Raw genomic sequence first — 26778 nt, 5'->3', positions numbered from 1 at the left:
GTATATTTGCCTAAAAATGGAAGTTTCACATGCAAAATTCTAAATCACCTTTTCTATTCCAAAAATACTCATCTAAAACTTCCCACTTCTTGCAGATTCCTCAGGAACAAGAGGCTGGAAAGAGAATGCTGGGCTATACAAGCTACCATTTCAATACAAAACAATGATCTTCATGTGCTACTGACTGAGTTATCTGGTAATCTCCAATCGCTCCAGCAATATTTAAGAATAACGCTCTGCTTTAGTGATTAATCATCATACAGCTAACTTTTACCACTCACCAAAATAGCTTTGCTTGGCCAGGGTGGGGTTCTCTGAGGGGAAAAAAAAAAAAAAAAAAAAGGAAATATAGCAGCTATCTTCTGATAGGAAATGGAGGAGCACATTGTTAGTGATGCTCTTGTTTTACAATCAAAGGACACCACCCTGCATACAGCCACGTTAGAGATCAGGCCTATTAGGCACCTTGATGCCCTTATCTCAGAAGGTCCTTCTCTGCTTTTTCCCCTATTCAGTAAAATAAAGCATCAACATGAAGCTCAATAGGGAATATGGTCCAGAAAAGACAGTTGGGGAATTAAGAACAGAGATCAAGAACAGGCATGCTCTCAACATTAGGCATTACTCCAGCTATTCTGCCTTTGATATTTCATGCTTAAGATCAGACTTCTGCATTATTAATCAAAAATAAATTTTATTAAAGTGCTCTGCTGTAATTTTTTTTTCTTTCCGATCTTCTACTACACAAGGCACATATTGGACAAATCTCACATATTCAATTCATGAACTAACATCAATCTTGAGAAAAAACAAACACCAAATCTGATGTTCCTTTCAAGTATGTAACTGAGGTCAGAATCTGCTCCTGGGCAATTGTATCCAAAAAAATCAAAGAGTTGGGAAAGGCCTGTGTATTGAAAAGCCTCTGTGCTGCCTCAAACTCAACTCCAGACACTCTAAAGAGCTAATACACAAAGATATTTCATAGGTGGGTTTCATAACTTTCTGAAGAATTGCATTACCTTAAGGATCTTGGAAGCCAAAAAGCTTAGAAAGCAAGATCACAAATCACTCACAGGACTCAAGGCAACACCTACACAATAAAAGGTCTACAAAACAGAAGTACTTTAAAATTCAGTCACCTTATAGATCTTTTCCAGCTCATGTAATGCCTTGTCATAGCAATAAATGCATCGCATCTTCCCAAATTCAGCTGCGCTTTTCCATCTTGAAGATTTGGCTGATGACGACATCTTTCTTCAGCTCTACAGATACAGAGATAGTTTAGGTATAGCGGTCATATGAAATGAACATATTTTAAGACATACATGAAAAACTGTACAAGACATTCAGCTTCATGCAAATCAAATATTACCATTCATCACCTCATATGAGGAGGTCAGATAAGATATGCCACATATACACTATCAGAGTGGCTGACTTTTGAGCCTGTCAAAATATCTTTAACCATTAAGGGTCAATTTCATTCCAACTGATTTTAACAACCTAAAACCAAGGTGCCTAACTACATCTTGCCATCCAGGTTCTCTCTACAGTGAAAAGGAAAGATGATACATCTGGAGGATGATTCATCATATCAATCTTAGACACTTATTTTAGGATGGGATGAGTCACTCTCTGGGTGCACCTCTCTTTCTTCGGTGATGGATGGAGCCTGGACACCTGAGTTAATTCAGATATCTATGTTTTAAACAGCTAAAGTGAGTTGACATGATCAAAGCCTTGGTCAAAAGTCCGTACAGAAAGCAGACCTGAAGGGATGGCAGGCTGTCAGGTGCTATTTCTAAAGAGGTTAGATGTTTTCATCACATTGAAAGGGGATTTTTCCAAAAAAATCACCATCTGCATAGCAGCTGTTAACTCATTTTAATTATTCATGGCTAGCCACTTGCACTGGGGAGAAAGACGATGGTGTGGGCAGAGATAAGAGGGGCAACGAAATTTTTTGAATGATTTTGGTCTGACATTGTGGACTGTGTACTTGCCGTCTTTGGAGATGCAAGTTATTTAACTTGTGACTAACAGTTTGCATTAAACTGCAGACCAGCAGATGCCAATATTTCAGATTAATTTACCAAACCACCAGGCAGCACTATCACTAATTAGAGGAAGCATTACTCAAGAGGCTGTTATCCTGAGACCAGATCATGTACTAATAACCCAGACAGTGAGACTTTAGATAGCACAATTGATATCATGACATTTCTTTTTAAAGGCCTTTCTTAATGACCAATATCCATCATACTCAAGGCTCCAGCTGCCAAATCATTTATATTTTCCTGTGAATCATGGCTGGGTAAGCTTGCTCGAGGTAATGCAAGTAACATGGTTTTTAAAGGATGTAACAATGAGCAATCAGCACTATAACAAACAAGCAATGTTTCTATACTCAAATCACTAAATATTTTATTCAAAGATGGAAAACAATCCAGGGTTGGAAAGATTTTTAAATCCTAGTTTTAACAAGATACAAGCCTATGATACTTCTGTACCTACATTAGGAATCACTTTTGTGGAGAAATTCGACATATGCAAACTCTTGTGAGGAGAACATGGCCCTCAGGGGTGGAGTAAAATTTTGAGACCTGCGAAGAAATGTAAAAGGCCTGTTTCAAGAAGATTAGAGTTTCATTCACATTAAACAAAAACGTTATTTACTGTGATGTTAGAGATCAAGAAGAAAACTATTCCTGCCCACTTTTATCATATACCTATTTTTTCCACACATACCTCTCCCCCCCCCCCCCCCCCCGCTGCAAATACTCAGTCTCTCACCTACCTACTGAAGACAATTTTTCAAAATTTAGATTTGGTTTCTTTTATTCAGGATAAACAACATTACAATGCACCCAGCCCTGCAGAGCAGCAGTCACAAGATGTCTGCCAGAAGAGCACCAACAGCATTCATTTGTTGGGAGGAATCACCTGAGCAGCATTTTTGAGTTTGATCTAAATTAATCAGCCTCTAAAAGTCTATTTCTGCAGATAGCCTTGCAGCCAACAAATTACAAGAAAACTAGAGGACATTAGTAGCTGTTTTCCCCTAGCAATCACCACAGTTTCAGATTTACAGAAGTGAGGCAGGCCTGTTCTCCAGCCGAGAGCCACCTCTCCCAGCAGAGCCTGAAGAACTGATTCAACATGGTTGTACAAGCACAAAGATTTCCAACACCACCAGCATTTTTATTTATTTCTTTGCTGCTTTCACCACCTGGAAGTCAGCTTTTACAGAATAAAAGGTTACCTTTTCAAATCTTTCTCACAGCCACACTGATAGCCACAAGGGAAAGATTAAAGACCTCTGCCAGAGCCTCTAAGGCCACATGCCTCCTGTCCCTCATTTTACAGCCCACAGACCCCGCATCAACAGGCCATTCCTCTCTTTTAAAATAAGGAGCTAGCTCAAGAAAACAGCACTCACCTCAGACCGCCCCCTCCATGCTGCTTTCATCTCCCAGACACCCCACCCAGCACCTGCACCACCTCCACCTTTATTGCCCCACAGAAACAGGCTTCAGCTGGTGCAAATTGGCTTTTTAGCTGGCGGGAGGGGAGGAGGCCTCTCCTCAACCCCTTCAGGCTTCCTCTCCGAGGGGCAGCAGGTGCATGGCAGCAGCACAGGTGTTTTCTCCTGCCCTATCCCCGTGCTTGTGAGGGAGCGAAGTCTCTCTGCTCAGGCCTTCACACCTGTTGCTGCCCCAGCTGAGGTGGCTCTCCAGAAGACTACCCAGTATCTGCTGGGTGGGCAGCTTTTTTGTTTCTCTTGGGCTTCTAAAACCAGGTTTTCTTTTTTTTTTTCTTTTTCTTTTAGATCCCTAGGAAACACCGTTCTACAAATTATTGCAAGAAATCTTGGTTGAACTCAGTGAAGTCACCATTTTGTCTCTGAACCGTGCGCAGCACGCTGCTGCAACAGGAACAACCGTAACGCCGTAGCATGTCGTGGCAGCAGTGCTTTTAGAAAGCAAGTTTCCCACCAGCAACTTGTTGTATGTGCTGAATGAAGGATTTAACTTTTGCTGCTATGAGAACTTACACAAAGGCTCCAGTATTTCTTTAGCTCCAAGTGCACATATGTCTTTAAGGGTAATAAAGACACAAATAAGTGATAGTAAAATGCATGCAGAGCATAGCTTCAGTGCTGTATACCCTTTGTATTACACCTATATAATCAAGCAAAAGGCAACTTCTTAGTAAAAAGAAATAAAGTTGTTTTAGGACTCATACTGTTGCAATCCAAGTTCCTCCTGCATGGGAGGACCAGATGAAATCCACAGCTCGTTAAGGTCCCTTTGGTTTCCAAAGACATGGAAGTACAAATAAGGCAAAATCTTTTTCCAGCTGAGCTGCTTTGTGCAAACACAGTGTAAGGTAAATGGACAGTAAGGGCCCCGGTTGCTTTGAACTAACCATAGACAGACAGGCTAAGCATCCGTGAAGGAATTTAACACGAAGGCAGGAATAAAAGTAGCTTCCCCCTGTCAAGCCATAGGCAGTTTGGATCTTTCCCCTTGTTTCTCTCAGCGTAAGCCTAATGTTTACAAAATCAGAAGGACTTAACACAACATTTATTATTTTACTCCTTAAGTAGAAGCAGCAGCAGTGTTTGATTACTGTTACTGGATACACTACAGTCTGCTTTCTACTCTCACTGCCAGTATTAACTTGCTCTTCAACCAAGAGTTGAAAGTTTGGATCTCAAATGGTTTTCAGAGTAACCACCTTGTGCTGCTGGAAGCAATGAGCGCTTTGCCATTAGCTTGAGGGACCACACCGTAGCCAAGGGCAGCATAGTGGCTGGCCTAATTCCTGCTCTAATTCTGTCCCTCGTGTTGGTGGTTGGCACTTCACAGCAAATACCATCTTCCTTTAGAGCAAAAGAAAAAGCTCTTTTTATTAATTCCTATCCTCTAGCATGGCATCAGCCAGCTGGTACTAAGGGAGGCTGAACTTCACCTTTGCAAATGCCAAAGCTTGAATTTTAGACACTTTGGTTCAAGGACTTAGCTCTGCTCAACATCTTGTAAACAGCACTTTTTTTTTTCCCTGCTCCTCAGCCCATGGTTTTCCAAAGGATGCACTCCTCCCAAACTCTGTCCTTCCTCACTATTTAGAAGATGTCTTTGAACAAGGAACATGTCTTACTAAATGGGTAGGGACTGCACCTACTACAGTGAGATCTTAAAAACTTATCTGGCCCTAAGTACTGAAGGGTAATCATCACTACACAACAACTGTATTATCACAAAATGCCTACACGTATTCAAAACACAGTCTACTCATTGCTGTCAATCCTGAGGGACGGTTTAGGGAAAAGCTGTGGAAAGGAAATGTGCAGAAATTCACCCTTCTTTTTTCCACATTTTTCCAGAACAAACAGCTTATCTGACAGTGTCAGAAATGTGTTGTTATACTTTGATGAGCAATGGTTTTCCAATTTTTGTTTTGAATAAAATGACATAGTTGAATTTTACAGTTCTGAGGATGAAAGTGAACTATGATGGAATCAGAAAGAGATGTCTATTTTCAAAAACCCATATGCAGGTCTTCCTTGATGTAGTATTAGATCATTAGTACTAGTGATAGCAGCAAACCCTAAAATTAACCATGTGCACTGCCAAAAAAGAAATTAGTAAACACCATGTGTTAATCACATGATAGTAAGTTGCTTTAACAATGATAGCAAAATTAACTGTAACAAAATAAGACTTCCTGTTGTTTATTAGATATTGTAAGAATGAAATGTACAGTATACAAAATTAATATCAAAAATGTTCACAATTGATTTTAACAACATTTTTCTTTGGATTAACTGCAGACAAGCAGCTTTTTCAGAAGTTATGCCGAGATCTATTTTCTGCTATAGGATCTCAAGCGTATCACTATGTGCTTTCTACAATTTTAATCTACAAAATGAAAGCTACTGAATTTTTGCTGAATCTTGGTGGCATTTGTTGGAAAAGAATAAACAGCAACATTAGCTTAGAGGGGAAAAAAATACTAGTTCATTACAACAAAATGTTAATTGTTCAAGTTCATAAGCAAAATTGCTTTTGAAATTTCAAACCTTACAATTGTTTGATACTGAAAATGTACACTTGCCGTAAGAAGTTACATTCCACTATACTGGTGACAAAGATTTTCAACTTTGTTTTTCTTTTAAAATGGATACATAATCCTGGTTTTCTTTTTCCCAATGAATTTTCACATTTTTAAAATTACTGTTAAACAAAGTTCATTCTCCTAAAGAAAAAGTTTAAATACGGTGCATTTCGTAAGCTGAATGTTTTCATTTAAGGTATATCTATATAAAGGAATGTAAAATAGTTTTCATTTGTTAAATCTGTGTAGTTTCAGTTTATGTCATATTGTTTAGCACAAAGATAAAGTTAACTACTACTGACTAATCTAGATGGCCTAAAAACAGTCTATCTGTTCCATACATTACATGTTTGCCATAATGCTTTTCACTACAATATAAAATACACTAGAAAAACTGAAATTATTAGCAGGGAATACTACATACAGTTATCAGTATTGACAATGTTGCCCTGATTTAAAAAAAAAAAAAAATCTTTAACTGATTTTCTCATACATGCTCTACTTTGCAATAGGAATATGATTTAAACTGAAAATTCTTCTCATATTGTCCAAACAATTTATCTTAGCAGACACTGAATGTATTTGCACAATTGCAATGCATTCAAAATAGTGAACTGCTGCCAGACAAGCCAGTCGATGATTTAAAACAGGAATGGGTGCCTGACAAAGAGTGGGCCAGCCTTCCAGAACAAAATAGATGGTGTCCTTTCTCTTGAGGTGTCTCTAATATAAATCACTTCACCTTTTAAGTTGGCACATATCACAAGAACTCTTAAAACAAGCCCTGTGAAATGAACATGAAGACAAATCACAATACAAATGATGCAAAGCCATTCTTCAGAAATTTAGAAGAGTCCAAAAATATTTTTGTTCTTTTATCTTTTAGCATTAAACTGGTAAAATTCAGTGCATTGGGTATTGTATTTTTAATAGCTAAACTGTTCAAATTATCTTATGGTGGGAACAGCTGGGCTTGCTGTTTTCTTTCCTCTTTTTTTTTTTTTTTTTTTTTAAGACCATTGGCAAGAACAATCTATAGGCTCTTGGATTGAATAGCTGACCCAGGTTGAATTACTAGTGCAATACAATTGCACAGTTCGTCTCTGTAGTCCGAGCTCCCTGCAGCATTTGCAGAATCTTGCATATGTGTTGATGTTGTAGTTGTAAATGCTTGCAGACGGGCACTTTCCATCACACGAAACAATGTTCACCTGGTAACAAACATGAAGAATAATCAGCGAATTGAAGCAGCTAGGAAATAAAGTTAGGAGTTCTCAAGAAAGTCCAGAGACATGAGGCACCCAAATCCAATGGCAAAGCAATGAAAAATTTGGAGGTGTTTCCTCTAGCCCCTTGTGAAATCCCACTATGTCTGAGTAATAAACTCTGAAGTATGCTGCCCAGGTAGGTCTCAATTTTTCTCTTACTGAGATTAATGATGACTTTCCTGTCAATTTCAGTAATAGCAGATTTTGGCTATTAACAGACAGAGAAACAATTTCAGTTTTGAATTTTAAAGTATTCACAACAACCTTGTCTTGAATATAGCACCACATGTTCTGTCCACAACTCCCTACAGTATTAATTTCAGTGACACACTGATGCAGTGTTGCTATACTGGCATCAGTAAGGAGGAATATAAAGAATCAATCCTTTAGAAAGCCAAGGGGAATTATTACTAATGATACCAAAACTGTAATACAGACCGTAACAGAAACAGTCATATAAACTGATAATTTTTTCAAGTTTAATAGTCAGGATTTGCATTTCTGTTCAATGAGACACAGACTAAATTTCCTGGCTGCTCAATAGTTTACTCTACAAAACGTACTCTCAGAGTCATTTTAGAGGTTACAGCTGTTTCCCTATACTCTTTTATTACAGTTTTTCCAGGCGCTCTTACACATCTCACATGAATCGCCTGTCTGCACCCTTGCTGCTGCTCACACTGCCTTACTGCCCAGCAGGACATTGTTGGTGTCCTCCTACAGTAAATCCTTCGGTAGACACACAGATAGTGCCTCATTCTTCCTACACATTTCACAGTATGCTCATGCTGCTGTCTGAAAAAAACCTTCAGGGCCCAAGACTCCTTTCTTCATGAAGTTGGCATTTAAATACTTTCCCTAGACAGATGGAAAATTAAACACATCTGCAGCCGTTTTAACTGTATTGTATCACTGGCAAGATTCAGTTATATCAAAGTTAATTTGCATATAATAATTGCATTATAGGGTGAACCAAGACCTTGGATTTGCACTAAATCAACATGCGCCTAAATGCATACAAAAGCAGAAGTCACATTCCCCTTTTTCTTATTATTTGAGAAAATGATTGCTGAGAAGTTAGGGAAACATTAAAACATCTCTATGAAACACAGAAACCTCTGTCTCTGTGAGAGAGAGATGCGGACTTGGGGAATTTGTGTTCCCTTTCTTCCTTCTTTTTATTTCTCAGATTTTTTTCCTTCTATTAAAAGAAATCATGATAGTTATTTACTTACTGGTGTGTTACTCCTGCAGTCACTCTTGCGGATAGTCATCCTAACAGTCACCTTTTTACAGAATTTTCCATCTTCCTTACCTGCAAAATGGGCATTGATTGAAAAATATCAGCTCAAAATTCTAAACATACCAGAGACAAGAACATTCCTGAATGTTTTATGGGGTCAAGAAACACAAAGAAGAAAATACCCAATATATCACTGCACATACAAAACTTTGGCAAAGTGACATTAGCTATACATTGTATTGCTTTTAAAACAATTCCATTTCATGGATTAAAGTATCTGTCTCCTTGTATCTCTAATAACAATTATAAAAGGTTCATTCTTCACTCAGAAGCCTTTTAATAGTAAGTCCACTGTCTTGCAAAAGATTTTGTAAAATTGATCAACCACTCCTGTGAGGCGGCTTGTTAATAATGCATAAAATGCATTTTCTATGAAATAACTGTAACAAACTTTAATAGCAGCAATTGCATTCCAGTTTAAATGGAGTGTTTAAAATGAACACTTAACAGCAGAATCTGATGAAGAATAGGGCTTCATGGGGCTTTACATTTCTGTATGTTTTTTATTAAATAAGAAAAAGAACACCAGTGAACAAATTAATTTTTTTATTTACATTTTCATTAGCATTATTTCCACAATTTTTCTCACAGAAGTATGTACGAAGTATATGGATGAAATAAAAAAGATGAAAAGAAATAATGGAATGAAGTAAGAGGAGATAAACTTAATTTAAGAAGGGAATCCTGAACATTTGAAGAAAAGCAAAGTAGTTCAGTATAAAGTTCAGTTGTTAGAGATCAGAAAGCACAGTATCTTCTTACGATGAATCCTCTCTATGCTGAAGAAACCACATCACATTGCAGATCTGTAAAAGAAATGAATAGTCCACTCCATTATAACAGCTTCCACAGTTTCACAGCAGATTTTACACCCCGTGATGCAGTCCCACATGATTCTCCACTTACAGAGCTGCATTTTCTTTCAGCTGAGAAATCTAAAGATGTTGACAAAAGGTGAATACTGTTAGCTCCAGAAAAGCAAGGGCAATGAAAGACTCATTGGTTTCACCAATACCCTATACTGAACTGTGACAGAGGTTTATTACACCTTGATGTGCAATGTCCAGTTCTCTGCTTTAATCACTGTCAAACCAGGTAATACTCGTTCTCAAAGAGACGTATTTTTTGTGTTGTGTTTTTTGGGTTTTTTTAAATATATAAGCCTGCTACTGTTTCTAGACATATCAGAGGTTTCTAGAATATGAAAGAAAGGACAGCAATTAATCTTGTCCGAAGCAAATAAAAATCTACAATCAGAAATGGCTGGCTACTGCTCGACTATCATGGAATTATATTTGCTTAGGGAAAAAGTAAATTGAGAAATGAAGAAAAAAAATTGTTTTCAAAAATAAAGAAACTCACCATTATTTCATGTTTCTCATAGTTCTGTTCATGTCCTTTCTTCTTTTACATTATACATGGCGTGTAGGATGGAGAATTCAGTGCAGCTGTGGCTATGACTTCATCCAGGCTATAGTGAAAGTACATCATATCTCAAAAAATAAATACATAACGTATTTCCATGCATGTACTTTCATGTCCAGTGGCTTTTAATGAGCTCTACAACATAATATACTTTTCCATGAGCAACTTTACAAACGTGAGCATCTTATATGTGTCGTGTTATAATGAGATTCTTTTTCACAGTCTGTATGGTCAAAAATCCTTGCTTGGTTTTTGCGTAGACTCATAACACCTTTGTCATTAAAGCGATGTCAATGTGAAATATAGATTTCAGTGTAGTACTCCTAGAGTCATGAGTGTAATTTAACGAAGGATGTATTATCACTCAGTGATGTACAAAATTACAGTCAACATCATTTCTCTTAAAGAAATATAGAGAGATGTTTTCACAAAATAAATGCCAAAACAATTGCGTTCATACCATGTTACAACTAAAAAAATTATCACACTCTATTAAAAAGAACAAAGATAATCTCCAGTTTTCATGGAGTAAACACAGGCTTGCTATTTTCAGTATACTGTCCTAACTACGAATGGGAAAGAAATGACCTGCTTCTACTGTATATGCCACTGGAAGCAAAACTACACGATACATCATCTGCAAAAATGTTGTTTATATAATAAGCTTTAACAAGCAAAGCCATTAGTCTCTATGCTCTACAGCACTGTGAACATAATGGAATTAGCTTACATTTTTAAACACAGCAATTTTACACATGCAGCAAGCTAAAGACTATGCAAATGCTTACTACAAACAGTACATTGTTGGCTAACAACAATGCACCGCCCACACAGTGCAAAATGAAAACCAAACCAAAACCAAAACGTGAGCCACTCTGAACCAGGAGCAGTTATACTACACTGCAGCTTTTGGCATAATTGGGTAACGTGAGGCCTAATGCTCCTATCAGGGAGTACATTGTTGGAAATCAACAATGATGCTGTTTGGGTTGATCCTACTTATTTCCAGGAAAATGTACCTGTGTTACAGCTAGCATAGGCTGTAGGAGTGACTTGGCTAACAGGGAATGGGAGGAGCACTGACACTGAAGAACCTGGTAAGAATATTACATATTGAACAGAATACATGTTACAGGATTCCCTATCAGTATGAAACATTTTGGAGTTATTAGATTTCAGCACATTAGAGAAAAGAATTCAATCTTAAAATGTCTGAATATTACAGGATCACAGAATGGCTGAGGTTGGAAGGGACCTCTGGAGGTCATCTGGTCCTACCTCCCTGCTCAAGCAGGGATCACTGTGCCAGCAGCTCAGGACCATGTCCAGGTATTACCTGCATTGCTAAGCCTAATGTCAAAACCAGGAAGGATCTAATCTACATTGGTATAACTAAGACAAACTGGTACCCTAAATTTAAGTTGTCCTTTGGGGCTACAAGAAAGAAATAATATAATTTCCTCTGAGCAGTGTCTGCAAAAACTCTCTAGGTTTCGATAGAACTCCTGGGACTTAATTTTCAAGCACCACTTAAAACTGAAGGCAAAAAGCATAATGGTTTCTAATGGTAAAATACTTCAAAAGAAAACAACAACCTGATAACCCATCTCATAAAATGTCTCACACAATTAAAATTGACTAAAAGCCCTCATGCCAGATTTGTTGAGAGTCAGAATGAACTACATGATTCATAGAGGTACTATGTTGTCTATAAACAAATGTGAAAACCAAACTGTATGAATCTACTTGTAAATGCATCTCAGAAGTCACTGGATTTTTCAAGGGTTTAATTTTAATTTGTGATGCATGCCCCAGATTAATAACTTACTTTTGTCTTAATTATTTAAGAGTGTGGTTATGATCTTTCTCTAAGCATAGTAGTAAGATCTTCTGTCTTGCTGAAAAGTAGCTTAATGGATTTTTAACAGTCTTAATAAATTGTTTGTCAGAAGCTGGCTTATATGGCTCCTAAGGCATTGAAGGGCAATGTCAGATAATCAAAAAATAATCTCAAAGAGCCTATGGAGAATCGGCTACAGAACTAGGACAAGTGCTTGAAACACAGGTCCATCAGAGTGAAAAAACATGAAGAGATACCACCATTCCCTTACAATGATCAGGAGCAGGAAAAAAGCAGATAAATCTTCCAGTTTCAACAACCTTTGTACTACAAAATGTAATACATAATGAATAACACCAAAAGGTACCTCCCAGTTGGCAACATATATCCCACTGCAGTAACTGTGCACATGGTACCATATCTGGTAGTCATGATTGTTCAAGTCCCATCCCACCCCGCAGGAAATACCTGCACTTTTCTCCAGCTCTCTCCCACACTCGATCTTGTACTATCTTTAGCTTTTAGGTCACTATTCCAGCCATTTATGCAAATGTAGTGAGATTTTTGCACCTTTGTAAAAATAATATGATACTGTCCAATATAAAATCTCCTTTTCAATTGCTTGTAATGTTGTCAACTTCAAGTATTAAAGCTTAAATTCTTCAGGTTAGCTGTCTGCATCAGGCTAAGTTCTTCATGAAATCAGCCAAAATGTTTCAGCTATGTACCAGTGTGTTAAGAAAAAATGTACTTAGCTCTTGATTTATATTAAGAATTAGCATATTTGGAACCTATTCTGTAGACAATTATTTTATTTTTTTACAGAGAACCTTTATGAGCTCTCATAGAAGTCAAAACATATCTTGGTAATCAAGTAAGGGGGGGATTTTTTAATTGTAAGTTCTTTTGAAAGATATTGCCTGAAAGCTTCTGAACTATGTCTATTAATGGAGCCTAAGACTGTATTACAATCAGTTAATTATTTACAGCATTAACTTACAGACTGCATAGATCAATCTTCATTTTTACCAAATATGAAGATATGAATGTACATGAAGCACGTTTCAAGGTGCCTTCCAAAACACAGTACCTTTTATTATACTAAATGCAGTAACTAGTATTTTGAGGAGTTTTACATGAGAATTACAAAATACTCAAGGTAGCAATTTTGGTGGCTTGGCCAGCCACAACCACTATCAGTGGAGTAAACCCTTCAATGTTAAACTACTTTCTTCTGATTTAACTCCACTAGTTTCACAGGTATTCACATGAGTAAAACCAGGAAAAGTACGGCCTTTGAGATCAGTGAATCAAGCTTTCATGCAGGAAAGAATCAACTTTATTTCTAAGGTAACAAAAAATCAGACAGACTTGTGAGGCAGGAAGTGTCATTAATCACTTACATGTTTTGCAGCATCCTTCTAAAAACGGTACAACATAGCCTCCAACCTGACCAAGAGAGAAATAAAGAGGAAAAAACTTGATTTTTTTCAATACTCATTTCCATATATCTGCACTATTTGAAATATCTTCCAGATAAAGCTCTGCAATGTTATTCAGGCACATGCAGCACTCTGGTGAATGGATGAAGGTTTGGCTGTAAATGATCGAACTTGACTGTTTTAACACAACTGAGTATTAAGTGGTTGTCACTGAATGCCACTATACATCACCAGCTATCAAAATGCCACATTTGGAGAGGGAATGACTATGTTAAGTCTTACTCCATCATGTGTGACTTAGAGTAAACCCCTGATTTCTTGTAGAGGCCATATTGACAATCAAAAAAAATGATTCTGAATTCAAAGCAGGAAGAAATCTCATCTAAATGAGAAGCCACCCACTCCCCATAGTGGAGAGTCATGGCTGTCTTCAGTGCTGTAGCATGAAGCACTCCCCAGAGTACTGTTGGAAGAATAGGTACAGCTTTTTAAAAAGCTCTCAGGATTACATTGAAGGAGAGTTCAATTTTTGATGTCCACCTCAGTATCTCAAGCTATGATGATCTTTCTCTCTGTCTTAACTTTTTTAGTTTGCCTAGAACAGCAAAAGGCCTTTCACCAACTGAGACTCTCTCTGAAGGACCAATCCGTTGTATCTGCGAGGAGGAACTACAGCCACTTAGTTCCTTTAGGACTGTTCCCTGCTTGTGTACCATCACTCATTAAGGAAAGTATGCTCCCATCCCATCCACATGTACATATGAGATTGCTCCCTCCATACATTTCCAGGCACTTAGCCTAATCTCATTTTGCAAATTTAAATAGAGCTTTTGCTTCTCCTGCAAAACTAGTCCACAAAACCTTTTGTCTCACGGTAGAAAAGATTTTCCTGATATTCAGACAATCTTTCCTTTTCTTCAATGTTCTTGACCACTGTGATGAATCAAATTGCTACATGCAGAAAATCAGTTAGAAAGGAGAAGTCCAACCCAGAAAAGCATCCAAGTTCAGACAGCTGTAGGAGGACTAGTTTGATATTGGAAGCCTCTATTAAAAAAAAAAAAAAAAAAAATTCTGAGAATAAGAAGAGTTCTCTCCAGCTGTGTGTAACTGGGCAGATTGGTGGCACACTATATGTGTATAGTTAGAGCTTTTCACCTTCAAATTTCTGGGCAAAAATGCAGGCATTGCAAGAATTTATAATTTCTCCCTTCTTGAGGTAAAAACGTCTTTTGTCAGTGTTAATCTTTTCATGCAAACATAAATCATAGCTGGAATACAATGTACTGAACACCGACCTTCACACATTCGGTTTCGTTAAAGGGTGGGCAGCCAACTGAAGAGGAAACCACAACTGGTCCTATTGCTGTGTTAGTGCATTCGTATCTGATGCAGTTTGAAATCCAAACAGTACCAGGCTGTTAAAAATTGTAAAACAGAATCTCTACTCAGTAACTCAGCAAAAACAGTATTATAAGTGTTTATTATACAATTCCATTGAATGTGATCTTGTCTGAATCAAAAGTAATACTTACAACAAAATATAATTTAGACGCACGGTAAAGTTCTGTTTAAGTACAGAACTTAAAAGTCCACTAAATATATAATGTTAAGCAGGTTCTAAAATAGTCAGTTGACGATAATTCTCTGATATATCAAAACCCCTTAATCTTTGTAGACAGCTACACGATTGACTCTCCAAGAAATTAAAGTTGTATACATGCAAAACTGTTCCTAGTATTTGGCCAAATAAAGCTCTTCTTTGCATATTTTATATGGCAATGTGTGTATAATATCTCATAACTTTTTTGCTTACTTCTAAATATTTTGAGGGAATAATAAATGTATAAACTTACCTTAAAATTGGAAACTGTGCCATTGCTGAAAGTGTGGAGACAAGACAAGTTCTTACAGCTACCACAGCAAGTTGTTAAATCTTTTGGAGGCTGATAGACTTGGTTCTGCCAGAATCAAATAGATTATCCCTTGTATTAAATCATCTTGCAGCTCGACATTTTACTACTGTAATGAGCAGATTTTTTTCAGGTATCTGATTTTAGGAACGGTTTTTAAATAACTTTCAAAACCGCATAGCTTACATTCGTACACACTGTACATTCATGAAGCTTTTATAAAAAAAACTTTGATCTTAATTGAAGTAAATAGGGAGAAGTTCCAACTCAGAGAATGAACTGGTCTTTGTACCATTTTCAAATGTAAGCCTGACAGCTTACTTCAAGAACCACTGAAATTTTGACTTTTTACACATTAGACATCAAGTAAGTACATAATTAGAAAAAGTAATCTATATAATATTCCCATGGTAACGTATCATACTTTGTAAAAAGACAAGGTATCATTTGCTTATTTTATAAAGCTGTTTTCACCACATTTAGAATTATTCTTCTGTTTAGAATTATTCTCTTCCCAATTCTTATTGAGCTAATGATTGCCAGGAATTTGTACCAGTTTGCACATAATGCAACTGAAGTTATACAGGGATGCAACATGGCAGTATGCTATAAACATTAGTTTGTATAAGATTTACACCAGGGAGAAAACAGTGAAGGGAGTGAAACTTTTATAAACTTCTATCAGAAGTGCAGTAGCACATCATTAGAGGGAGATCTCATAGTTACTCTTTCCATCTTGTTCCTATGACTGTAATCTACTCAAACCCAACAAAATGTAATTAAGACCACCAGTCACAATATACATGTCTAAAATTCTGAATTTCTTACAGCTTTGCACTTGACAGCACAGTCTATTGAAGACATGTTTATTCGGTAGTATTTAGTGGAGGGATCAATCACATTTGTACAGTAAGAAATATGGCAAATGCCATCTACACTGTGTTCCACGATTGTCTGTCCAGGAAGCAGCACACCTCTCTCATTACTCAGGCAAACTTTGTCTCTCACTACAAGAAAACACAAAAATAAGCAGCATCCTCAGGACAGTCAGCTTGGTATCAAAAATCTGTTAAAAAAATGTTTCAAACAGTAAAACAGGAATGGAAAAAGCTACTCTATCTCTTTAAGAATTATGGGTCAGATTTTCAAATATGAACTGTTAATAGTAGTCTAATGCTTCACTACAATTGCCAAATTATTTCAAATATAACCATGCATGAAATCTAATAAATACATAATATTCTATTAGCTGCACCACCAAAACGACAGTGCAGGCTTTTTCAATGTTTTATAAGTCTGCTTCAGGACAAGAAACGTACCTGCAAAATGACTATTTCTTCCCACTGATTACTGAGGGCACAGAGGATAATCAGCTCAGAAGTATACATCTTTGTTGTAGAAATCTGGGCAAGGACAATCCCAACTCTACTGGCCAACTGGGTGCCCCACAGGAATTACTTTTTCCTGAGTTTTCTCAGACGCTATTGGGCATGCTCTAAGACGAATTTGCATGGTGCTGAATGCTGTCCTTGATCTTGTAAAGCACATAAGAATGTCTACCAACTCCTGAGTAGTTCCACAATGGATTAAAGGGACTTTTCTTTATGTGGACATTGAGTGTGTGTTTTAGTTTCTTGCTGAAGTCCTTACTCCAGCTCAGCAATATGCAGGCTGCTTAGTCAACACCACCCAACTTTCCCAAAACTCTGTCTGCTATTTCCCTGCACAGACGTGCTGCTGCAGGAACTAACAGAATACAAGGACAGGCCATAATCAACCAAATATTTAGTGAGGGGTCCTATTTTCTTGCCTTTTCTTACACTATTTGTGAATTATGTCAGTCAATTCTTTCCTCCTCGGTACCATGTTCAAAGTGAATATCTGATTTATAATTCCTAATTTACCTTAGCACTTGAAAGGGTATTTCTTTGAATTAAGTTCTTTTCTGACTTACCACATTTGTACTTAACACAGTTACAGATATTTTCTGTACTGTTCTGAAACTGTTCATCTATCTGAAGTTTCTGCCCCTAAGTGTATAAAAGCAGAAAAAAAGAGAAGTGAAACGACAGCGTTTTCTTATCTGTATGATCTTTTTCTTTTAAACTCCTTTCCTTCAGGATTTGAGTAGCAATATCTCTTGCCCCTAGAAACCTATTTTGAATCCACTTTCATCACCCACAGGGACATTTAATTTAGTAATGATAACCAAATGGGAACTTTTTTTACACCTGAAAAACAGGAATGGTTGTTGGTGTCAGTACAGCAGACATTTAGGACAGAAAAGACTAGGGCAGGCCAACAATGAAATGCAATGGCTTGCCTTTGTACAGAAATCTCCACGCAGTGTGGAGTGTATTCTTTCATGGAATAACTTAATAGATATAAATAGTATTACAATAGCACAGATGTACTTTTTAATTTTGCCTTTTATTGTTTATACGTATGCATATTAAGATTTTTCTCCCAGTCCTGATTGCTTACGCCCAAGTTTCTTCATCTATGAAATGAAAGTACTAACAACCACCTCACCTACAAAGCATTTTGAAGTTCCTCTATAAAAAATGAGTACTATTTCCAATTCCTTCCTAAGACTCCAAATTATAATTTTTATAAATTATTGCCATCACAGTATTATTTTCTGGATAAAATAATGACAAGCAAAATCAAAGCATACCCAGTACTGACTGAGAACCTAACACAGTGATGCTAATAAGCATTTTTGTAATGCAGAATAAGTCACAATGAAATACAGTTTAACAGTTCTGCTTAGTCAGTGGCTTGAGTGCATGATATGTGTTAACATATTCACTATAACAAATAATATTAACAAAACACTGATGCTTTAAAGTACTTAGTCCTCATTTAAAAAACAAAATTTTATCTTCGGGTGCATCAGCGCAGTTCCACTCCACAAATACTTCAGGGCAGGATATGGTCATAAAAAACTCCAGAAATATCAATGCTATACAGCTGTTTTATTCTGCAAGATATTTAAACGTAACTGTCTTCTTAAAAATGGATATACCTTCTTGTAAAGTAATTTGGAAAAAAGAGAATAACATGGCATTTCATATTTCACTGATAAAACTATTAGTAAGCTACTGATAAATAGATTTATTAAGAAATTAATAAAAGAATACTGACAAAGAAGATTAATTTCATACCAGTTTGCACTGAGGTTTGGGGATCGTTTCGCACGCACATTCTAAAACAAAATACGAGTACAGAAACAATAATTTAGAAAGTTATATGCTATTTGTTTAAAACAGAGCATCAGAGAGAATAGAAATTCCAGATTTACAAGTCATCACTGAAGAAGTTCTGCTGGTTTTTGAAATATACCCATCTAGGGAGACCAGAATCACGTTTGATTTCTATTCCAACCTGAAAACTAATACCAGCTTCTATTACCTTTACTTATTACAATTTACAGCATTGTATCAACTGCGGTCCACCTGAACACGTTAAAAAAAAGATGATCATTCTAGCCACTAGCCTCCTTGCAGTGATGACAATCATTACAATCAATATAAAGCAATGGAGAATTGTGTTTAAGTCACAAAGAGATGTATGATATACTACCATCTTTGTAAATTGGCAAATTCCTGACCTGTGAACCTAACCTTTTTTTAGTTTTTTTTAAAGCCATAAATAATTTACTATCTCTTACAAAATTTTCAAGATGATAAGTCACCCAGTTTGGACAGGCAAATTATACAGTACGCGATCACCCTTCTGAACAAGAAAAAACAAACCAGGCAGATTAAGAAGTTCTGTACCATGTGATGACTTTTCTCTATCATTTGTTCATAAGCAGATCACAATGGTATAGCTGGCTTAAACCAGACTTAAACCCAAGAGACCAAAGCTCTTGTCTTATTGTCTAAGGCAATTAAAATGAAAATCAGTCATTTTACCACATGTCCGAAAGGGGCAGCACTTCTCTGGGCTCCATACCTCCACCAAAGACATGCCTAGCATACATTTGAATTCAGGACAACGATTGTTCATAAGCAGATCACAATGGTATAGCTGGCTTAAACCAGACTTAAACCCAAGAGACCAAAGCTCTTGTCTTATTGTCTAAGGCAATTAAAATGAAAATCAGTCATTTTACCACATGTCCGAAAGGGGCAGCACTTCTCTGGGCTCCATACCTCCACCAAAGACATGCCTAGCATACATTTGAATTCAGGACAACGATGTATTTTTTTTTTTGAAAGAGAGTCCAATAAACCCAAGGTTGTCGTATTTTGATGAACGGAAATATGCATCAAGAGATAGTAAATGACTTATTCATAATAAATACCTTTAGAAAACACCTTACTTGAAAAGACTAATAATTGAAATTTAATCATTAGCCATCAGGTAATAGCAGCATGGAGTACAACTACTCTAGGCAAATATTTAAAACAGTTTTAAATCTCCAGAATTTGGGGCCTGAAATTACTCATTTGTCTCCATGATACAGATATTCAGATAATGCTTTAGGCACATGAAGTTTTAAAAGCCAAGATTATTTGTTCAGGACTGGAGCTGTATCTCTAACCCACCATTTCTGGCACTGAACATCCACACTACAAAATTTGACATGTTCTCTATTACTTAAAATATCAAAATCAAGTCAAACTTACTACACTGGTATGTAGGGCAACACCTCTCTGTAGTGTTGCCATCCACAATAAGAACTTCTCCTTCTTGACATTTGGGTATTTGATCAGAGCAAGCCCCGCATGCTGGAGAAAACAATTATTTAAATCTAAAACACAGGAAGAAATTTTACTACTGCCTAGGAAACATGCCCATAAGTTTCTCACAGACACATATGAAAGAGAACAGAGGTACTCTGCATTCATTCCTTATAGTCCCTATACAAGAGGCTAATTTTCAGTGCAGCTTGCCTTTTCTTTGTCCCCTGCTATAAAGAACGGATACATTGTTTGCGAGTCAGATCACAACAAACAGCATTTTCTCTCCCTTTCTCTTATGAAAAATCTATGCTAGATTTTCTCTCCTACCAAGTCACCCTGCTGTATTCAGGAATGCTCCTCTGCCCGAATTATAGGATCTTTGATCCCTAATAAAGGGCATCTCCTGTGATCCCAGTGTCATCCTCGCACTTGAACACATACGAAAACCACAATAGGTACTTTACAATATGTATAGTGCAAAGACTCATTATATCAAAAAAGAGACAGAAGGATGCTGTGCGGACAGCGAGAAGAGCCAAATACAGCACACTGCTATCACATGTTCAAAGTGACCCCGATTACTGTAAATAACAGAGGTGTAATTCAAGTTTTCTATTAACACTCAATTTTTTGCACATAGAAGAGCTAATCAAGACAACTCGGCCTTTGATTCACAGATATCTATGTGCAAAAATAGAGTAAATTCAATAGGACCTCGTTATCACATTATTGTCATACAGAAAACAACCTTACGGTAACATCGGAACTCCTATACTCATGGCAAAAGTGCAATTTTATTATTGGATTAAGTCACTAAAGGCCAAACCCCAAAAGAATTGAACAATTTTGCGTAATCCTCTCATATGGGATATTTACCATCGAATAAGATGGGCCATAGCTAATACAACAGGATATAAGGAGCAAGAGCATATATAACTTCAGTCTTCTTTCAGATAAAATATTAATGCACCTAGTCCACACACTGTAGATGGACAGTCTCTCAAAAGCCCTCAACTCCCTCATCCATGGACTCCACCACCACTCCTCTACAGGACCTAAGAATATTCAGTTGCACAAACCTATTTTGTGAGTCTTGATGGTGGTTGCCATTTCTTTTGTAAAGTTAGTGTCCATTTTTTTAACCACTTTCAAGCCTTACTATGTTGGGAGAGCTAAAGGAAGTACAAGGAGCCTTAATTGGCAAGATAATAGTAGACATCATTGCATATGCAAAAATACTAATAGTCTTAACCAGCCAGGATACTGTACCACATATATAGGAAATGCAGCAGGTACTCTCCACCCGAGCAGCAATTAGTGTCTGATCATCTTGACAGCTTGGCATCTGCTCCATTGGTTCACATTTTGCTGGATCACATTCTGAAAAAAGTACAACAGTACAGCAATACAATACAAAGATGTATTTCTTTATACAAAGTATAGCATTCCTCCTTTGTTATGCTATATCCCTATGAAATGGCAGTGCAGAGCAGAGAAATACAAGACACTTTAGAAAAACTTTCACCTTGTATCGCAAGAGAGCAAAGACACATTCTCGCCTGATCATTAAACACAAGACTCCATCATTATATCTGCTCAAATTGAGGCACAGAACAACTCTGAGCTTTTAGATGAAAGAGAATTTTGTAAATGGCCATACTAACAATGATATCTACACTACCTACCTTTTTGCTTCTAAGTTGATCTATTTAGTTTACTGAATGTCTTTTACGGGGTGAACTTTTTTACCTTTTCAAAAGAAACCTACCGCAAACGTAGCTGGGACAACAGGATTCTTCACTGTAGTAAGTGACCAGCTTTTCCAAGCCATTACACTCAGGGATTAGGGGTTCACAGAGGCTCTGATTACAAACTGTTACATAAAGGGAAAAAAAAAAAACCCTTCTAAACTATCTTACGCATTTATAAGTCGAGTAGAGCAGTGGCAAGCAGTATTTGCAGTTTGATACCCCAAATGTCCAAATAACAACATGCATATGAAAACCACAGCAAACTAGCAAAAAACCCTGAGGCAATATTCAGAAGTGTCTGGCATTTGCAACACTCTCCATGGAGGCAAAGTTAAACTACAGCTGAGTCCTTGTAAGAATTTAAAAGAAGAAAAAAAAAAATATTCCTGTGGAAAACTCACTGCAAGATCACCCCAGGTGGTCAAAACATGAAACCCACTTGCAATTCCTTGTTGAAGATGGACTTTCTAAGCTAAATAAGGATTAAAAAAATAAAGCTTTTATATCCTTTTTTTACTGCTCACTTTGTAAATTAGATAAACAATCATCTGATCTTTTTTCCTAGTACTTAGTTGCATCATTTATTTGTATTTGGGTATTAAAAATAAATCAGTAGTCTGTACAGCTGAGAGAAACACAATTCACAGCCAAATAAACACAGAGCTATTTCAGTCCTTATAACCCTTGTCCCCTCCCCCTACCTGTCCCGCAAAACCTACTGGATATTGAGCCAAATAGTGCAAAGTTTCTAGTTTTCTACATAATCTGTAAATTCAAACCAAAATAATTTCCATTCACTTCAAAAGTAGGATGTGTAACAGGAAAACAAACCACAGAAAAAGGCTATCTGCATATGCCAGTGGGCAGTATTCATAATCATTAAGGAATACTCACTACAGATCTTCTGAGGACAACATGTCTGATCACCAGGAACAAGCAAGGCCACTTCTGCAAATCGCTGACAGTCTAAATTGTGGATATCTGAACAGTTGTACTCCACTGGAATAATGGTCTCGCTGTCAACACATTTTTGCATACAGCATCCGCTCAAAGACGTTTTCCAGATCTCACCTACTGCATGAGGTGCTCCTGAGCTGTCCGTACAAGCTAGATCAGGACAATGGAAAACGGAAGTAATTCCTTTTTACATCAAATTTTGACCATCATTGTCTTCCACAGCGGATGTGGAACTATGAAGTACAAAAATCCCAGAGTTTTAAAGGCATCACCTATCGCCATCACCCCACAAAACAGTGAAAGAGGAGACAGTCTGAGACTGAGTTTGTATGGGAAAGCAAGACACTCAATACCCTCCAGATGATCAGGGCCTCCACTTTGTTTTGTGTCTCCACTGCAAGGCTAGTCACTTAAAATCCCAATCCAATCCTTTGTTTTTAAAGCAGTGATCTGAAAATAAGTTACTTTTGTATTTCACACATGGCAAAACTATTATTAGAGTGCTTTATGTAATCTGATTTATAATAAACTGCATCTTTCAGGTTTGTGGTGTTAGTGTTAAGTATTGGTCCACAATTTGGTGTGCTCAGGCAGAATTGTAACGAAAATAAATATCAATGCTGGCAGAAAAAATATAGGACATATACATATATTATTCGAAATGTGTAATTAACTGTTGCTGCATGTCTTTTGAATGCCATTTAGTACCAATAGGTTGGACCCTTGGCAAAGGGCTAGCTGAAAAGGAGGCCAAGACTAACATACTTAGAATACTAGAATGCTTAAACATAAGCAAAACTTCCATTTTGAAGAACTGTATGTCACAAGGACATTCCCTGCTTGCTCACCTGTACAGTTAATGTTTACTGAATACCTAGAGTCGTCAACTGAATGACATATGCAGAACCCACACAACACCAGGCCAGAACTCGACTTATTACTAATGAAGTATCTGACCACCAACCTGCAGGTAATAAAGAAGAAAATCACATCCAAACATACCACATTTTTCTTCAGGAATACAGACAGCAGTGTGAGCTCGGTGAAGGATGGTCCCTCCAGCACAGACGCAGCCTTCTGTCAACACTGAGCAGGAGTCTGAGTCCAGAGAAGCAACCTCATTATTCTGACAACTATCTGCAACCTCACAGGCAGCTATACAAGCCTGATAGGAGAAGTTTTCAGAGCAGGGGAAGGCTAGGACGGAAATAAACAAATCACTCATTCTAAAGTTGTAATCACATCAGACAGTACCTAAGACAAGACATTATTGTCTTCTTGTCAAGTTCCTGTGCTTGCCAGCTCACTAGGATCTACCAACCTAAAACACCGGTGCAGACCAGTTATCTTCTACATGACAAATTCAAACAAAAGGAAGTTGCGAGCACTTTCACTTCTCTTCTTCTTGTAGTAACATTTTCATCAGGCTTCAGTTTGCATTTTGGCAATAGAGATATCAAACCATGCAACAGTATTGACACAAAGTAATTATAACTTCAAAACCATTTGCAAATACTACACAGATTAATAATACAGTGTTCTGAATCATTCTGAATACTTTGCAGTGGCTAAAGAAAATGCAGTGATTACTAAAGGGCAAAGCTTTGTCAAATACAAAAATATGTACATAAAGGCAAATTCACCATTGTTTTACGTGGAATAATAAAGAAGGGGATGAACTCATTACTATGTTTAATAGATATCCACATTAATTACTCTTTTGTATGTGTGTGTTATTTTTAAGTCAACGAACACAGTTAAATTTAACATTCTTTATACGACTAATGTAAATTCATTGGCACGTTATGGGTGCATGCAGGAATAGACCAAAAAAGCATCTCATTTTGATTTAACTTCTGCTGTTGAAAACTTAACATGATCTTTCATTGGTTCAAAACAGTGATTAAAGCTGCATAAATACGGCAAACAGAGAATGACTACAAATGCCCACAGTGTGGTTCTATGAACTACCAAAATGTATGATCCTCATCATGTAACGATACCTAAATCATACAGCAACACCATCTGGAATCATGGTAATGAGACAAAGTCCAGTTCACAAAAGGACTGTCTGCTCAAAACCGAAGAAGGTTCCAGTTTAGACTTTAAAGATTAACTGGGAGAGGAGGTTGATTTTATTCAGCTCCTCACTACTAAAAATGGCCATAATGCCCCACAGGAAATATCTGTTAGAGCCCTGTAAATAGAGGAACTCAGGCTTTTAAAGATCAGTCTACAGCATATCAACGCTTAGTGACCACAAAATCCAGATGCAACGTCATGGTTCTTCCTTGCTAGGCACACACCACCAGAGGTCACTGTCGTATAAAAATAAGAGAGTGATGTGTCCCTTCACGATGGATGGAAGACATAACTATATTTACAGATATATTTTGTAAGATCTCTTTTTAAACAGTTATTTGCTCGTAAAATCCAGACAAACTGAAGAAATTTTTTTTTTTTTTAAATTGACTCTTTTTAAGCTTTAGACTCCTTGACTATTATTTGCAGGGCATTACGACATGCCTTCATGAAGCCTATATACATGTACCCACCTTAAATCACATATGATTTCTATATACAGTGAGTTCTCTTATTTTTGGGGATCACACTTAATCAGTAAGTCTTTCCTTTTTCAAGCACCGAAACTACAGACCTTCCTATGTTATCACTGCATAGGGCTTTTCCTAGGCGATCATTGACAGCAGAAAGAAATGCTGTAATCCAAATTTTCTATTTACTGACAACTACAGATCCCATTTGGTCTTACATTTTAGTATGTTGCTATGGGAGATGACTTCTGCCAGGATACTCTAGCTCTCAGGTTTTACTCCCTACTTTCCATCTAATCTCAAAGGTGTTTCATTTCTATAATCCTTTCTCCAAAGACATAGCTTTCTGGAGCAGCATCAAGCAGACCGCCAATTCAGAGTACCACAGAACTTTCTGTGGCTTCCTCCTTTCTACAACCAATTCTGTTGTGTTTTGGTTTTATCAGTGGAAAGTGGCTAAGAGAAATGAACACTACATTGCAAGTAAGATTTGACTTCTACAGTTAAGTACATTGTAAGTCAGAAGTAGACTTCTGAGCAAGGTTCTTTAGCTTACCTTTTCCATCTGTGAAATGGCTATAATGATCCTGATTCCTTTTGCACACTGCTTTGAATTGTATAATAAAAAAATGCTGAATCTATTATCTCAATAATGACTTCCAAAGTATGTGAGGACTCAAGGAGCATTGGTATTTTCAACTTACAGTAACAGTTATATTAGGCAAATTTTGTCTCTGTGAACTAGAGGTACACACACATGCAGAATACTTACGGCAGTAATCAGAGCTCCTCCATTCTATACAAATATTAAATTTGTTGCACATTGCCACATAGGCAGCCAGCGAAATGCATGGATTTTGAATGTACTCAGTGTCTTGAACCCATATATTACAGAATAGCTCAGGTGGAACCTAATAAAGAAAAAATAAAAAATATTGCACCTTCATAGAGACCCTGCTAGGTAGGAAACAGACTGACCTTTTCAAATATCAGCTACAAACAATGAAGCCTGAAGTTCTTGGTTCACAGTAAGCAAGAGGCTACCAGCCTTCCTTGGTGTACAAAGAGACTCTACTAGAATTTACAAGTAAGGCTTCCTGAATGTTGAAAAAAATGTAAGACATCCTTATACTCCTCAGTTTCATCTCTTGTAAGTGCCAAGGCAAGAGCTAACACAGTTTTTCCAATAGAAGGCATAATTACTCATTGCTCCTTGTTCTTTCTTACCTCTATGTTTTTGTCTATTTTTGGCCTCCTCTTCATCAAACTCAGCAATATACAAAAGGTGAAATGGTAAATGTACTCATATGAGCACAAATACATACTTTATTTGCACACTGTGAGTTTGTTATTTGCTTTAGGTTTGCTTTAAATGGTCTGTTCTACACTCTCATCTCTCTAAGCTGGAACTCCTTGTCTCTAGAGCCTTTGAGAATGCAGGCTCTCAGATTACCTACTGCGATCTGGAACTTGTTAAATTACTGAACATTTAAGGATTAATTAAATCCTA

At 37.1% G+C, this 26778-nt stretch overlaps 1 protein-coding gene across 1 annotated transcript in view; it reads right to left on the bottom strand.

Annotated features, from left to right (window-relative positions):
• Window positions 1-7133: 7133 nt before the first annotated feature.
• The window catches only part of OTOG (otogelin), a 100663-nt gene continuing 81018 nt past the window's right edge, over window positions 7134-26778 (bottom strand). Inside the window, exons 41-55 of the mRNA XM_009586323.1 lie at window positions 26041-26179; window positions 23719-23913; window positions 22654-22866; window positions 21777-21881; window positions 21278-21388; window positions 19950-20053; window positions 19435-19531; window positions 18482-18522; window positions 17269-17344; window positions 16143-16321; window positions 15258-15362; window positions 14700-14819; window positions 13363-13408; window positions 8627-8706; window positions 7134-7334 (exon numbers count right to left, since the gene is read on the bottom strand). Of these exons, the coding sequence (XP_009584618.1) occupies window positions 7134-7334; window positions 8627-8706; window positions 13363-13408; window positions 14700-14819; window positions 15258-15362; window positions 16143-16321; window positions 17269-17344; window positions 18482-18522; window positions 19435-19531; window positions 19950-20053; window positions 21278-21388; window positions 21777-21881; window positions 22654-22866; window positions 23719-23913; window positions 26041-26179 (1812 nt within the window). The remainder of the gene's footprint in view (window positions 7335-8626; window positions 8707-13362; window positions 13409-14699; window positions 14820-15257; window positions 15363-16142; window positions 16322-17268; window positions 17345-18481; window positions 18523-19434; window positions 19532-19949; window positions 20054-21277; window positions 21389-21776; window positions 21882-22653; window positions 22867-23718; window positions 23914-26040; window positions 26180-26778) is intronic.

The sequence above is a fragment of the Fulmarus glacialis genome, unplaced genomic scaffold (genome assembly GCF_000690835.1).
Source record: "Fulmarus glacialis isolate BGI_N327 unplaced genomic scaffold, ASM69083v1 scaffold3731, whole genome shotgun sequence".
NCBI classification, from domain to species: domain Eukaryota; kingdom Metazoa; phylum Chordata; class Aves; order Procellariiformes; family Procellariidae; genus Fulmarus; species Fulmarus glacialis.
The sequence above is the reverse complement of the archived record's forward strand: the minus strand, read 5'-3'. Positions and strand labels throughout refer to the sequence as shown.